We start from the raw sequence: 15,358 nt of genomic DNA on the forward strand, positions 1-15,358 counted from the left end.
CTTTCATATCCAATTGAATGAGTAAACAATGCAAAAGAAAAATGCCATCCAAACTGTGCAGATAAAGTAAGTGTTGAATTTTTCCTGTGGCTTCACCAGTGTTTTTTGAGAGATATCTGCTGATATACTAGATGACCTGTAAACTGGCTTTTGTCACAGAAAGAAAAGGAAAGCCATAACCAAAGGCATGTAACATTTCTTTGTTTCATGAAGAATAATGCTGAGGCCATAAATAAAAACAGTACAGGTAGTTGCAGTTTTAATCAGTTGTGCCATCTTAAACATTTCCAGGTAATTTCCCTAATTAATTTTAAACATTTCCAGCTTTGTGATATTTTGGTCACTGCAGCTATCATGGTAAATCTGCAGAGTTGTAGGGAAAGGATGCTGAATACAAGAGCAAACTAATGAACAAATTGTATCAGCATTGGAACACCTTGTCTGAAGTATACTGAACAAACAGTGATAATTAAAATCTCTGGGAGCAGAACAGAGAATGTGAAAAGATACACCAGACCTGTCAAAGAGAACACGTGCTAGGGGTATGTTTTAGCTAATGACAAAATTCTTATTTCAACTCAGTCTTCAGGCATCTTAAAAATAGGTTTTGATAGTCCAGTTTTAATTTCAGAAATTAATATTTTACCCATGCATGGCCATTCACATTAATTCAGTCAGAAATATTTCAGATTCACTTAGACAAGCAGGTTTTGAAGAAGTCTCCTAGTTTTGTCTGGCGACAAATGCAGAGCTCAAAAATAATTAGATATTGTGCCTTTTCAGAAAAGCTTCTGCAGTGATGAAAAATGTTTTTTTCAATCCTTTTTTCCAGTGCTGTGGGCTGGAATATTTCATGATAGCAGATTTCTTTTCTAATTAAAAGCAAGTTTTAACATAATGCTGTTTTTTTTGTAGACAAAATATTAATGTGGAGTTTTGTGTGAGATGGATCTGACAAGAAGTTTAAGATTTGAAGAAGATGGGGAGATAAAATCTACTCATACGCAGTAAAGTTACAAAATACAGCAAAATCTTGTGTTAATTTTTGTATTAAGTAAAAAAAAGCTGGTAGCCAGTCCAAAGATACTGCTTCTAATTAGGGTATTTTCACCAAAACTCAAAATCTGTAATTTGTATCTGATAATTCATGAGTAAGTTTCACCTTTTCTAACTCACAGGTTCCTGAGATAGGTCACAGAAATGAACATGTTCCATTGACTGTAGGACTGTAGGGTGAATTGTTCACCATCGTATTTTTAGATATCTGGCATTAGATGAGTTCTATCCTCTCAACAGTGTCCTCAGGAAAGGAATGTGTTTGAAGAAGAAGTAGTAAATATGTGAAGCAATGTTTTGATTTATACATCAAATCTGTTTACCTCCTCTGGTAAATATTTAGATTTCAGTGAATTTAGAAACATTTGAATTCAGAATCTGAAGATTATACATTAGAGCGGAATGACACATTAGTGGTAATATGTGAATTCACAAATACATTCCTATTTCCATCTTAACAAGGTATTTTTGGAGTAGTACACAGATACATCTGAAAACATTCTTACCTTGGGTGAAGTGATTTGTGTTCCTTAGACCTTTCAAGATTCTCTATTTTATTGATGTGTAATAAGGCATAGATGGCTTTAATAGTTTGTATTTTATTGTATATACTTACCCCAGTTTCAGAATTGAAGAATGATTTTTCACATGAAAGAAAATCTAACTGTTTCTGTATTTTATACCTCAATCAAAGTATATTTCTTGGCAGAAAAAAAAAAAAAAGATACTTCGGTAATTACTTCCACAAGTATTTGGCACACAGTTAAATAGAATTCCTAATCTTTATCATGTGTGTAAGACCAATTACTGATAAGAAATCAAATCAGAAGATATAAAGTCTCAAAACCCCATGCATTTACGGTGACATAGAGCTTAGTGCATGGGATAAAACTTTAGGATTTTGCATTCTGTGCATACATCACCGTCCATCCACATCTACAATGTATTCAGGAACAAACCGAACAGGAAGACATGCAGAAAAAAAATTGAAGTAGGCTATCTATCCATGATGATAGAAGCTTTGAAATTACTTAAACCTCTGTGAAACACTCTATATCCCTTTCTTTTTTGGAAACTGGATGATAGTTACCCTTTTGAACATGTTGTAATTGCAAGTCATAGCTGCCAGTGATTGATCATTTGGGGAGGGTGAGTTGCAGTGTGTATCAATGCCACTAGACAGGAGGCTACCGTTTCTCTTGCTGAAGAGAGTGAAACTTAGTTCTGCAAACAGAAGATTACTGGCGTTAATTGAAGGCAGGAATACAGCTGAAAAGTAAAATCTTATTAGCTGCATTAAGAATTAGCAGCATGGAACAAATTACCCTTAACATTAAAAACTAAAATTGGTACTGCATTTGGGGTAATGATCCACTGATTGGCCTGAGGACGTTGCTAGTGACGCTAATGTCTTTAAGCAATGGTAAAAGGCACCAGCCTGAGGCTTACAGTAAAGTGGCTTACCAACAACCACAGACATCCTTGATCCTCCCCCCTTGCTTATCTGCAGGATACAGCTGTTGCTGAAACCAAGTTAAATGGTCTTGTCTTAGAGAAACAGATTGGCAGGGATACTGAAAATATAAAATCTATTCCCTACGCACAGACCTCAAAGAGAGCAAAACACAACAGAGAATGATATTTTTGCCCAGAAAGAACTCATGAAGACCATACAGTCAACTTCTGAGTTGCTGACAAGTAAGCCTTTTTGATCTCCTGGTAATTTAAATAACTGTTCACAGTCTTCTCTAGAAGCACATTAAACTTTTTCATTTTATGACACATTTACTGCAGATTAGTTACTCTCTGCTGCTTTTTTGCCATTGTAAAATCTAATGAGCGTAGAAGCTAATGTAACATTTTGGAAATGAAGCATCATGGGGCTGGAGGTTGCAGACATTGTTATTCCGTGTGTTAGCATCCTTTACTTACCTCATGCTTACCTCATTTTATCCATTTGGCAACAGAAACAGTCAAAAGCCCACAAGTATGTATGTTGGGCTTCCCTCCTGGTTCCGACGGTTCCTACTGCTCATAGACACCGCTGAACAATCTCAATAACTCTATTTTCCTTATCATGTCCCTACAGTCTTAGTTATGTCAGATTGTAGCCTTGGAGTATTTTCTCTTTTTTTTTGCTCATCCCTATTGTTAATGTCCAATAAAGGCCTCAGAAATCTGTGATAATATTCCATACTATAAAGGGAGTGCAGTGTTACATTTTTAGCCTTGCTGCTGTTAATCTGTACTTCTCTCTCCTACTTTATAGCTTTGTATATAGTTATACAATAGAACATCTTATTGCAAGATGTTTCCACTGGAAAAGCATTCTTATTTATATCATATTTTGAGTTAGAAAACAATAAAGTCTGTAAAGTTCAAACTGTAAAGTTGACCTCCTTTTGTCTTGCATTACCATAGGTGTCATCATTTTGTGCCTTTAAGCTCAGTCAGTCAATGGTGAGAGGAAGGACTGAGGTTTCATTTAACGTTTATTTTTTTACTGAGCATAATATATAAACACTTTGTGTTTCTTCTTGGTTGGCAATGCCATGCCCACATGAGTGAGGAAGGGTGTATAGTTCAGATCTATTTCTGATTCAGTTTTGGCATCAAAAAACAGTTGATGGAAAAATGCTCTTCCGTTTCATGGCTTGCAAATGACCCATTGTATAGTAATCCAAATACTGTTAATGAGAAGAAGGTATGTATTTATTTGCTTGCCAATTTAGATTCTGTGTAGAAAACACAGTTTCAATAAAACAGGTATTTTTGTTTTGTTTTCTCTATGGACATGGAGGTCTCCTACAGCAACAGGCAAATTATGGCAATGTCTTAGAGGAACAAGCAGTGGTTGTGTGGTTACTAAGTGGGATCTTTGCCTGCAGTAAAATTTTACTTTACAAACTAAATGTGACAACAGAATTGCATGCATAAACTGTTCCTGGAGCTGAGATCTGTTTACAACATGCAGCCTGGTTACATTCTGCCCATGACTGGAAATCCTTTCAGACTCTGGAACCAGTCTTGCCCTAGTCTTTGAAAGCATGAGTTGCTTGAGCACTGAAGGCTTTCCTACATGGCTCTCCACGGGCCAAACCATAGCCCATGTCCCGTAAGAATAAACTTGTAAGCCCATAGGAAACATGGCACTTGACAAGTTTACCTTAAAGAGAGCATATGCTCATTTGAACGGTGACCTTTTAAAATTTCACAACCTGTGAATTATTTGGGGAGGAACAGGAAAATTATGCCAAAGAAGTTGATAATTGAGTTCAAAAGTGTTTATACAAATAGAAAAATAGGAAAAAACAGAATATTTCTGTGACATAGACTAAATAGGACTCAGTAGAGAAAGGGAACTGACTGACTCTGTGTCTCTGTGAGGCCACATCTGGAGTACTGTGTCTAATTTAAAGCCCCCCTGTTCAAGGGAGATACCATCAAATTGGACAGTTAGAGGAGGACCATCATGATGGGGGTAGCTGGAGCACTTGCTGTGTGAGGAGAGGCTGATAGAGCTGGGCTGTTTCTGCCTGATAAAGGAATTGCTTCAGGAGTACTTGCCAGTAGCCTCCAATGTCAGTGGAGTAGTGTCTCTTCTCTATCAAGGTGACAGTCAGGCTCCTCACAGTGATGCTTGGTAAGAGGATGAGTGGTGACAGATATAAATTGAAACAAAAGTTTTAGACTGGATATAAAGAAAAATGTCTGAGATGGCAGCCTCACTGAAGTCCTGGTAGATAATATCCACTGCTATCCCTGTATCTCCCAAACTGGTAATTTCATTGCAGAGGTGTCAAATTGGTCAACTGTGGCTTCCTGTTGGTGAATCCATGATGATTACTTTTGATGGTTTTTTTTGTCCTTAATGTGCCTTGAAATTATTTTCATGATTCATTTATCTATCTCTTTCCCAGGGACTGATGTGAGGCTGACTTGTCTGTAGTTCCCTGGGTTTTCTTGAAGACAGGAGTGAGATTTCCTTGGTCTTCAAATGGCTATCCCAATCATGACTATCATTTAAAGACTCATGAGTGACTTCACAATGACATCAGCCAACTCCATTGGCACCTGCAGGGTGATCCTGCCAGGTCCCATGGACCTATATGTGCCAGTCTTGCTTAAGTATTCTCTAATCTGATCTTCTCCCACCTAGGATAGGCTTTCCTTTCTCCAGGCTTTCACCCTGCATCTGGGACATGGGATTCCTGAAGGTTTGGCTTGATAGTGAAGACTGAGGCAAAGAAGCCATTCAATACTTTAGCCTTTTCCTTTCCTATGTTACTGGGGCCCTGTCTCATGCAATAGGGCCCTATTTCATGGGTGTGCATTTTCTGTAGTCTTCCTGTTGTTTCCTCTGTATGTAAAAAAGCACTTTTTGTTGCTCTTGATGTCTCTCATCAGATTCAATTTTAATTGGACTTTGGCTTTCCTAATTGTGTCTGCATGCTTGGACTTGGACTTTATACCTCCCAGGTTACCTGTCCTGCTTCCACCTTTTTCATGCTTTCTTTTTATGTTTTAATTTGGTCAGCAGCAACATGTCCATCCATCCAGACCTCCTGGCATTTTTGAACATCCTCCTGCTTGTTTAGGTTGACTGTTGTGGATCTTGGAGGTGATCCTTTAATATTACTCAGCTTTCTTGGGTCCCTCTTCTCCCCAGGACCTTTATGCAATGGGACTCTTTCAAGCAGATACATGAAGAGTCCCAAATCTGCTTATCCAGAACTGTGATCTTGCACTTTGCCCTCCTTCAATCCCTTCATAATACTGAACTCTCCTATCATGGTCACTGCAGCCAAGGCTGCCTTCTGCCTTCACAGAGTCTTCCTTTTTTTGTGAGTGTGAGCAGAGCATCTCTCCTTACTGCTTTTTTCTGTAACTTGGAACAAGAAGTTGTCACTGATGTTCTCCAAGATCTTCCTGCACTGTGTATACCCCAAGGGGGTTGAAGCATCTCCCAAGTCATCCAGGACTATAAATGTAAAGCTACTTCAAGCTTTGAGCAGGAAACTGGACTAGAAATTTCTCAAGCCTAAACTGGATTATCCTATGATCCTGTGATGCTTGTACATTCCTTGGATTGTCATATGATCATTTGTGTTTCTCTCCTGTGGACAGAGATCATTTAGCTAGAGAGGTGAATTTCTCTTAGGGCAATATGCCGTTATTGTGGGGTTACTCACAGGTCAGGTCTGTGTGTAGCCCTTCAGGATGATTTGCAGATGAACTGCATTTGCATGGCCACATTTTGGAGGTGGGAGGGGCTACAGGGGTGGCTTCTGTGAGAAGTTGCCAGCAGCTTTCCCCATGTCTGGCAGAGCCAATGCCAGCTGGCTCCAGGACAGACCCATCGCTGGCCAAGGCTGACCCAATTAGATATGGTATTAATGCCTCTGTGATAACATATTTAAGACTCTGGGTGTTTTTAAGGTATTTAGAGAACCTGAATGAGTATTAATAGTTGTAATAAAATAAGAATTAAGCTTCAGCATGAATGGCAAGAGGAGGATGTAGATAATGGTTTTCTTTGCATGCTGGAAATAGGAAAACTTTCTATGTATTGCATAAAGTAGCTGTTTTCTTCATGGACTTAAGTTCTTCAGCTAAGCAAGTTATATATTCTAATGGGTTTAGCTTGGTTGGATTGTTCTGCTTTAGTCTTGTTTTTATTGCCCATTGGAATATGTAGTTCCCCTTCCTGACTGTTTCCTGTGAATGAGGCCCACACTAGGATTACGTCACAGTTTTAACAGGCTGTTTTACATCTTTGTTTACAGGAAGATAAAGAACCTGTTTGCATTTGCATTGTATGTAGTTTCTGGAGCAGCTGTTTATACTAATAAATCAATGTAAGATTTTTGCTGTAGTTACCCAATGGCACCTAATTGAAAGCTTTTCTCTGATTCCTCCTTTTTCAGTAGATAATTTCCTCATAGAGTAAATGGGTTTTTCCATTTCTACTGATTGTTTGGTATAAAACAAGAGAAGTCAGTGAATCACAAAAAATGTCAACAGAAACAAATTAGCTACTATTGGGCATTAGGAATGTGGAGAGTTTGGGAAGAAAAGCTTCTTTGGGAAGACCAAGGCATTTCTCTGGTCCTCTCAGCTGTGCTGGATGTTTCACTCAGTAACGCATCAGTTCTTGCTTCTATTTCCTTGAACAGCTTGATGAAAGATGAACAGTTAGGGCAGCCAAGAGAAATAAATTTCATGACATCATTCTCGGGTGTATATGTTTAAGTTGATTAGTTATGCTCAATTTTATTTCTTTGTTCTCTAATCTGTCTAAACTATGTTACAGGCTCCACTGATCTGTGAAGACTAAATAATGTGCAGGCTTGTACACAGTATTTTCTGACTAGGAAGAAAAAAGCTCTTGTTTATTTCTTTTAACCTCTGTTGAGGGACCTTAACCATGGGAATAAAATAGGAAAGAGGACTGGTACAGAACTAAATGTTTACTGATGTATTTTTAAACAAGTCAAGTGTACTAACATTGTCAGGTGAAGACAGTGTAAACATTTCTGCAGAGTTTTAATTGTATATTGACTAAGAAATGAATCTTTTTTTCCCCAACTGTGTAATATGTCTGGTGATTAATCTAGTATCCATTAGGAGTGCCAGACATCAGTGCTATGCACAATAAGTTCTTTTATCCCCAGGCCAAGAACCATTTTGCAGGCGTAATGCAAGGATGCCTACAGATCTGTGTAGGTGTACATAAACTCTAACCTGAACATCTTGTAGTGTTCTCAAGTGGGAGGATAATTTTGCCTCTTCGTTGATTTTACTGATGTCTCTTATGAGTGAGTGTTGCCATTTCCCTCACCTGTGATGAATTGTGTGTGCTATACAATGTGGGCTATTGCTCACCAGAGGATTAAGCAGGAGCAACAAACCTGCTTTGTTTTCTTCAAACCTTTTATCAGTGGAAGACACTTGCGTCATCTTGTACAGTTGTAACATTTTGATACAGAAAAGAAGACTTCCATTTTTTTCTAGAGGAGACTGCCTAAGTTGACAAAAATGCTTGCATTGCATCTGGATTGTTTACAAAAAATACTACATTACTTGCACTGAAATCTTCAAAAAGAAAGAAATTTTGTGAGCAGTCTCAGCACTGTTAAATTAAGCTGTCCTAAGTACCTGCAGTAACCATGGTATTTAAAAGTCTGGCTTGCTGCAGCAGTTCTTTGTCTGGGATATGGTACATATTGTACTTGGATTTTAATGGAGCCATTTATACAGATTTTATACTTTCTCATAAAACTTCTCAAGGTGAATGAAAACAAGCGTGGGCTAAATGTTTTCACCTCTTAGTGCTTTTTCTGTTACAGAATCTTGCTGGCTTTTTAAATTTTTAACTTATGCAATTTCTTTGTCTTCTAGAATGTCGGGTGGTGAAATCTACTTCCTATACCAAAATAGCTTCGAGTTCACGTAGGACCACCACCAAGAGCCCAGGCCCGTCCCGACGCAGCAAGTCTCCTGCTTCCACTAGCTCAGGTAAAGCAAGCAAACAATCTTTCTCAACAACAGCAACCATTCTCTAACAATAGAGTGGGCAAGGCACTTAAAATTCCATGTTTCTGGGGAAAAACATGGTTTGTATAAAATAGTTGATACTAAAAATTCATGTGTTTTCTCAGTGACATCTGAGATCAAGTGTCTTCCCAATACAAAATAAAGCTTCAGCATCTTATACATCATGCTCTGGCATTACAGTGGTTCAATTCAGTTTAATTTTTCATGCATGTTTTTGCTCCCAGTACCTAAACACTGAGGAAAAAATGTATGGTAGTCTTTGTACTAGGAACTGAATGAGAACAATCTAGAAAGTAGCCCAAGTTATGCTGCATAAGATCTGTGTTGCTGAAAGGTTAATTTCAAAATCTTCTTTGTATTTTGTTTCTGAGGGAGTGAGGAGGCAGTAGTGAGGAAAGGATTGATTAAAGATCATGAGGATATTGAGAAAAGGAGGGCAGGGTGGAGAAAGAATGGAATTACAGTTGTGAATGTGAAGTGAAAAAATAGTTGAGAAGAAATGTCAGAATTGACCTAACAAACCAGTGATATAAGCTGGAGAAGACACAGCAAAAATCTTTAAAAAGTTCTGTCTGAAGGGCCTTGCTTTGGCTGCCTTTACAATAGGCTCCCACTATATAGCTGATGAGTAGTTCACCCCTACAGTTTTTCCCAAGTAGAAAAAATAAATAAACAAAAAGTGCATTTGGTTGCCAGTATTGGTGCCTAAAGATACAAATAATCCTTGGTGTGAACCAGCTGAGTAGACCCATTCAAGCATTTGGAGCATTGAATATGGATTTTGCAAGAGGCAAAAATTAGAGCTGTCTGAAAACCACCTCACTTTCTGCCTCAGTCTTCTGCCAGCAGGAAAGCAAATGGCATACTGAAACCTGCATCCAGCACCATAAGGCATTTGGGTGGTGATCAGAATGGCCCAGTGCTGGTTTCAAAGAGGATGGAGATAGACCAACTGGAACTATTTTTTTTTTCTTTTATAAAAAGACAAAGGTGAGGAAAAAAAATTCTTGCTCTGGGGAGGAGGAAAGTGGGAGAGACACAATGAGAGGCAGAGGTATAGATGTAGGTAGGGCTGGGAGGCAGATTGCCTCTGACACATCCTAGAGAACAGCTGAGATACACAAACCTGAAAAGAGGTAATGAGATGAAATATCAGTTGTGAGGAATAAGTCCAGAGTAACTCTTTCATAAATGTGTTAAGTTACTTTCTTTGTAGCTAGGTGAAACAGAGTTAAATTAAACTTTAGCCCTGTTTGGTGTGTGAATGTTACAGACTCTGGGTTTTTTTCCTAATGAATTTGTGAGTACAGGTAATGAACATTGAACTGTGTATGCTAATTTCTGTGTGAAATAACTGTCCTGTAAATAATAAAGGATCTGTGGGATTTCTATGGGACTAGCAACATTTTATCTGTGTTGAATATGTGATACCATGTTAGTTTTGGTCCTGAAAGAAATAGTTCTGTTTTTACTTAAAGGTGCTGGGGAAGTGTAGGGGAGTAAATCTTAGCTTCTTTCAGTTCACTTCTGTAAATGTCTGAGCAGAATATATTATATACTTCAAAAGATCAGAAGATTATTTTACAGCCTATGGAAAAAAGGGAATGCTTTTACTATACAACAATAATAATTAACATATCATTATGTTTATAGCAAGAAATGAAATGGTGTAGTGAAAATATTAAAAATGCAAGCCATTTTTCATGGTGCTGTGCTGATGATAGATGTTACCATCTTAAACATTTTTTATGTGAAAATACATTTATAAGAAATAGACACATTAGTTTGTCACCAGCAGCATTTCTTCATAGTTAAGGTCTAGGGCCAGTTTTATACAATATTTTTATTGATGATCCAGATAGAGGAGGTGAATGCACCATTAACAATTTTGAGGATAATAACAAACCGGGAGATGCTCATGACTCTCTGAAAGAACAAGATGCTTTGCTTTTTTGGAGCATTGGACAATGATTAATGGGATGGAGTTTAACAAGAACAAATCCTGAATTCTGCACCTGGGATGGAGTAATGCCAGGCACAAGTATAAATTGGGAGAGGAGTGGATGGAGGGCAGCCCTGCAGACAAGGATCTGGGAGTGCTGATTGGCAGCAGGCTCATTACAAGTCAGTTGTGTGCCCTGCTCTCCTGGTTAGGAGAGCAAATTCCATCCTAGGGTGTGTCAAACACAGCACCACCAGCCAGGTGAAAGGTGATGGTCATGATGTATGCACTGTTGGTGTGGCCTCACCTTGAGCAGTGTGTACAGTTCTGGGCACCATGGTTTATGGAGGATGGGAAGGTACTCATATGTGTCCAGAGGCAGACAACAGAACTGATGAAAGGGCTAGGAGGTATGTCCTAAAGGGAGCAGCTAAGGACTTTGGGCTTGTCTCGTGAGGAAAGGAAGGGCTGAGGAATGATAGGATTGCTCTCTATGGCTTCTTGAGGAGGGGATGTGGAGACAAAAGTGAGCTGAGCTCTTTTCTCTGGTATCCAGTGACAAGGCACATTGAAAAGGTTCAAAGCTGCACCAGGGAAGGTTTAGATGGGACATTGGGAAGCATTTTTTTGAGAAGTTTATCAAGCATTGGAACAGGCTGCATAGGGAAGTGGTTGAGCCAGTATCTGTGGAGATGTTTAAAAGATGGATAGGCATGGCATAGAGGGACATGGTTTAGTGGTAGACTTGGCAGTGCTGGATTAAGAGTTGATTTGATAGTCCTAAAGGTTTTCTCTGGTCTAAACAATTCAATGATTCTATAGCTAGGAAGCATTCCTTTACCAAGAAATACTGTGTGGTTGGTTGGATGCCAGGTGCTCGCCAAAGCCACTCTTGTTGCCCCACTTCTCAGCTGAGCATGCTGAAGTTTTGGTCAGCCCTGAGCTGGTCAGGTAGTTGAACTAGATGGTTGTTGTAGGACCCTTCAAACTGAACTATTCTATTTTATTCTATTCTATTCTACTCCAAATTTGTCAAGCTTAAAAAGGATAAACAATTGAAAGTGTTTCTGAAGAACTTATTTTTAGTGAGGGGAATGGCTCTGATTTGGCTATCTGTATCTCTGGTGTTTATTTTTTGCAAATAGGTCAAATTGTATGAATGTTACACTAAGACTATTTCTAACATTACATACATGAGTACTTAGATCATATTTCATACAAGAAAACAGTATTGTACTAAGAACTTGCTATCAAGAGTTGTTTTTAAATCACATAAAGCTAAAACCAGTCAATGATTTTTTTAAAAATGGAATTTAATATTAGACATTGCATTTAAAAAAAGAGCAGTATAAAGAAAGAGAAACATTGACTCTCAGATGGTTTTAGACAAAACCCGAAGTTCTCCCATGAAATGCAAATAATATGTAGAGGTTTCACTTTTCTGCCACCCAGCAAACATAAAAATGCTGCTTGTTTCTTGCAATTATGTACCTGTGACAGAAACAGAAGAGAGAAATCGCCATCTAACACACATATGAGCAGATAATTTTTACCATGGAGTCTACATTAAACATCTCAGCACCAGAGAATCTCCTGACTTACTTGTGCATAGCTGGAAGTTATGCTTTTGTTGTCATGTTGTTACTACTAAGTGTACATACATGAATTTTTATTGTACATTTTTAAAATGGTTTCAGTTAACCTTTAAACGTCTTTTAGGGATTTTTCTTTCATTAGCAATAAACATGGAAAATAAGAAAAAGAGTAGATTCTTTGCTCTGATCAAAGATAATACATAAGTATTACAAAAAGTTAAAGGCATATAATTTTCCGAAGTTTTATAATAGAACAAAGTTGAAATAAGTAGGGATAAAGGGAAGCAGAAAACATTCTTGATAGTACCCTTAACAAAGCTGAGAGAGGTGAATGGAAAAGAGCATGTTGCTAATTAGAAAGAATCTGTTTCCTCTTTTTCTTTTTGATTCTTGGTGTGCTTTGAGAAGTCTGCACATTCTAACTACACAAAAGGATCACATTTCTGCTTCAGACTTGAATTAATGTTCATATCAAGAAAATATATATGGATAATTACAAGGGCCAAAAAAGGAAAGTTCCATAGACAAAGACTATGTTAAAAAATATTCAAATCTCAAAGTTGGGTATTAAGACTGATAAAATTGTAGAATGAAGAGATATCCTTGAGTTAACTTTTATTCTCTTGGGTTTGCGTCTGTAGTATGGTAAAGTCTTTAATGCAGGTATTTAACAGGATGGATGATTTTAGTCAACTTTTTTAGTGTTAATGAAGGCAAAGTCTTGTGCCATTTTCCCATTGTTAGAGAAATAGATGTATAAATGAGGCTAAGACGTAGACGATCTATTCTGGTTTAAGCACTTAAATGCCATCCTCAACAACTGTTTCCCTTCTTTGACACAGACTTTCAAAAGGTCAATGAATTAAGTCTAACTTTGGCTTGCACTAAATTTTTATAGATTGAATGAAGTCCATGAGTTTCTTTTTCTGAGCAAATTGTGGTTCATGATGATAAACTTTCCCAAATTAATCCCAATAGCTTCTGAAGTTGCTTACAGAAATCAAAGGGGTTATTTTGAGGGGTTGGTCATTTGTTGTTTTTCTGTGGCTTGTTTTTTGCGTCTATAAGTCTAGGACAATAATACTTTACCAAAACTGGAGCTTTGAAGATAAACTCAGTAATGTTAAATTATTTTTGAGAAAATTCTGCTTGAAGGCCCTTGCTTTCTGTTTCAGTCTCACCTTGTTGTGGTAACCCCTGACTGTGAGGAGCAGGCAAAAGACCCTGAAGTCACTTCTCCCTGGGGAGCCACCAGCCACTGTCCTGGAGAACCATTTCCCTTATTGTCTCATCTGCTGCTGGGGGAAAAGGACTCTTAACAACAATTCCAATGCTCTTAGATGAATTTCATGCTTTACAGGTGCCTTTTGTCCTCTGCTGCCCCTAAAGGCACACTCCTTGGCAAGTCTGAAAGTCCTATACAGAACCTACCATAACAGCACTGTCAGGCTTTGCAGATGCATGGCCATGGGAATAACATCATGGGAACAACAGGATGAAAAACACCATCCCACAGGCTCTAGGACACATGGCTATGGCAGCACAGGGCTAATGCAGGGGAATCTGTGAGTGGAAAACAGGCTGCAGGCTGCAGGGAAAGACCCTTAGTGAAACCAGAGGATACAAAAGTGCTCAGGGCCACAGAGGTTCAAATCTGTGCTCTGGTTAGCTGAGGGCAAAGTAAAATTCTACAGTGATCAAAAGGACTGCATCTGCTTTTACACCATTTCTCAGCATATTTCAAAGGCATGTATGCCTTTACATAGATGGTGTTCACCTTTATTCCATCTTTGTTTTTTCACTTTTTTTTTTTTTTTCATAACAGAGCATATGTTTAATGTACTTATATTTTCCTGATAGCCTCCCTGGCTCCTCAGAACAGATGCATCCTATTTTTATATAAAAACACAGAATAATTTTTTCTTCCAAGAGTACAAGTAAGCTAGGAAGATCTGTGTAAGGGCTGACTTCTCCATTATTATATTTTCTTCAGTTTGTTATTTACATCTGACACTGTTTCAAAACAGTACCACCAGACAGAAATTTCACTGCAGGAGGATTGCTTTCTGGCTTTTTAGAAATCCATTTGAAGCATTGTCTGCTTCAAAAGGCTTTCAATCTAAATAGAGAAGAGAAGCATGGAACAAGGCAAAGAAAAGAAGCAGAGAAAAGATAGTGTGACCTCCTGGGTAGGCAGAAGGCTGAAGTCTGATTCCAAGTGCAATAGATAATCCTACCACTATTTAATTTTTCTGATGTCTTCTTAAAGCCTGTAAACCACTTTGATGTGTTTTTTTGTTGGCATCAAATAGTATTTTGGAAAGAGCATAATAAAAGAGACATTTCATTTTGGTGAGACTGAGTATCAGCCCATTGCTGATGGCTAAAAATTATGAATGTCTGATGGCTATTCAGTAGCTGGTGGCTTCTGTCCAGATGCCATAACACCATTGGTGGCAGCTTCAGTGTGGGTGAAGAGGTAATAGATTCAAAGAAAGCAGCAACACATCTTCATCATCGTTATTTTTAATCAAATCAAGAGCAGCATGAGATAACTGGAATTGCTGTAGCCTTGGTCCATTAAATTAAGGAAAGATGCTGCATTTGGGTGAGCTCTGGCTTACCTTGTGAAACTTCAACTCTAATTTTCAGGACTTGCTCTCAACAGAAGTAGCTACTTGGGTTTTTTTCAGTTTGAGTATCTTCTTCAAAATTATTTCCTTCTCACTTTTTCTCCCTTTTGAGAAATCTCCTGTTTCCCTCAAGTTATCACTCAGAATATGTCAGATGCTTGGAATCTTATTTGTAGTATCAATTCACATGTTAAAATTTGGGTTTAAAAAGAGTTATTTAAGAGTTTGGGTTATTCAGTGTGACAAGTGACTATTTCAAGGATACCTGGATTGATATGTACTATTCCAAATGACAAAGAGAACATACGTGAGGAATGGGTAGAGTAGTTCATATTACCAAAGACTGTGTGAGGGTACTTTTTTAAATTGTACCTGGGCAAGGAAATTGTGAAACTGCATGGTAAACTAAAGCCTGATCAAAACTGTAGATGTTCCCTAAAGAAAAAAAAATAGGTATGGAAACAGGATCTTATGGAAGTCTTCCTCCCATCGACCATATGGAGGTCAGATCTTGTGCTTTTCTCTGCTAGTTAAAAAAAACCAAAACTGAACAAAACAAACAACACCCCCCCCCC

The 15,358-nt window shown here is 38.1% G+C and overlaps 1 protein-coding gene across 3 annotated transcripts in view; it reads left to right on the forward strand.

Annotated features, from left to right (window-relative positions):
- The window catches only part of DCLK1 (doublecortin like kinase 1), a gene marked incomplete at its 5' end in the record, with an annotated part of 224,555 nt that overhangs the window by 142,765 nt on the left and 66,432 nt on the right, over window positions 1–15,358 (forward strand). For all 3 annotated transcript variants that reach the window (XM_083854331.1, XM_083854332.1, XM_083854333.1), the window contains one exon: window positions 8,458–8,574. In XM_083854331.1, the coding sequence (XP_083710457.1) occupies window positions 8,458–8,574 (117 nt within the window). The remainder of the gene's footprint in view (window positions 1–8,457; window positions 8,575–15,358) is intronic.

The sequence above is a fragment of the Zosterops lateralis genome, assembly GCF_965231275.1.
Source record: "Zosterops lateralis genome assembly, chromosome: 2".
Taxonomy (NCBI): Eukaryota; Metazoa; Chordata; class Aves; order Passeriformes; family Zosteropidae; genus Zosterops; species Zosterops lateralis.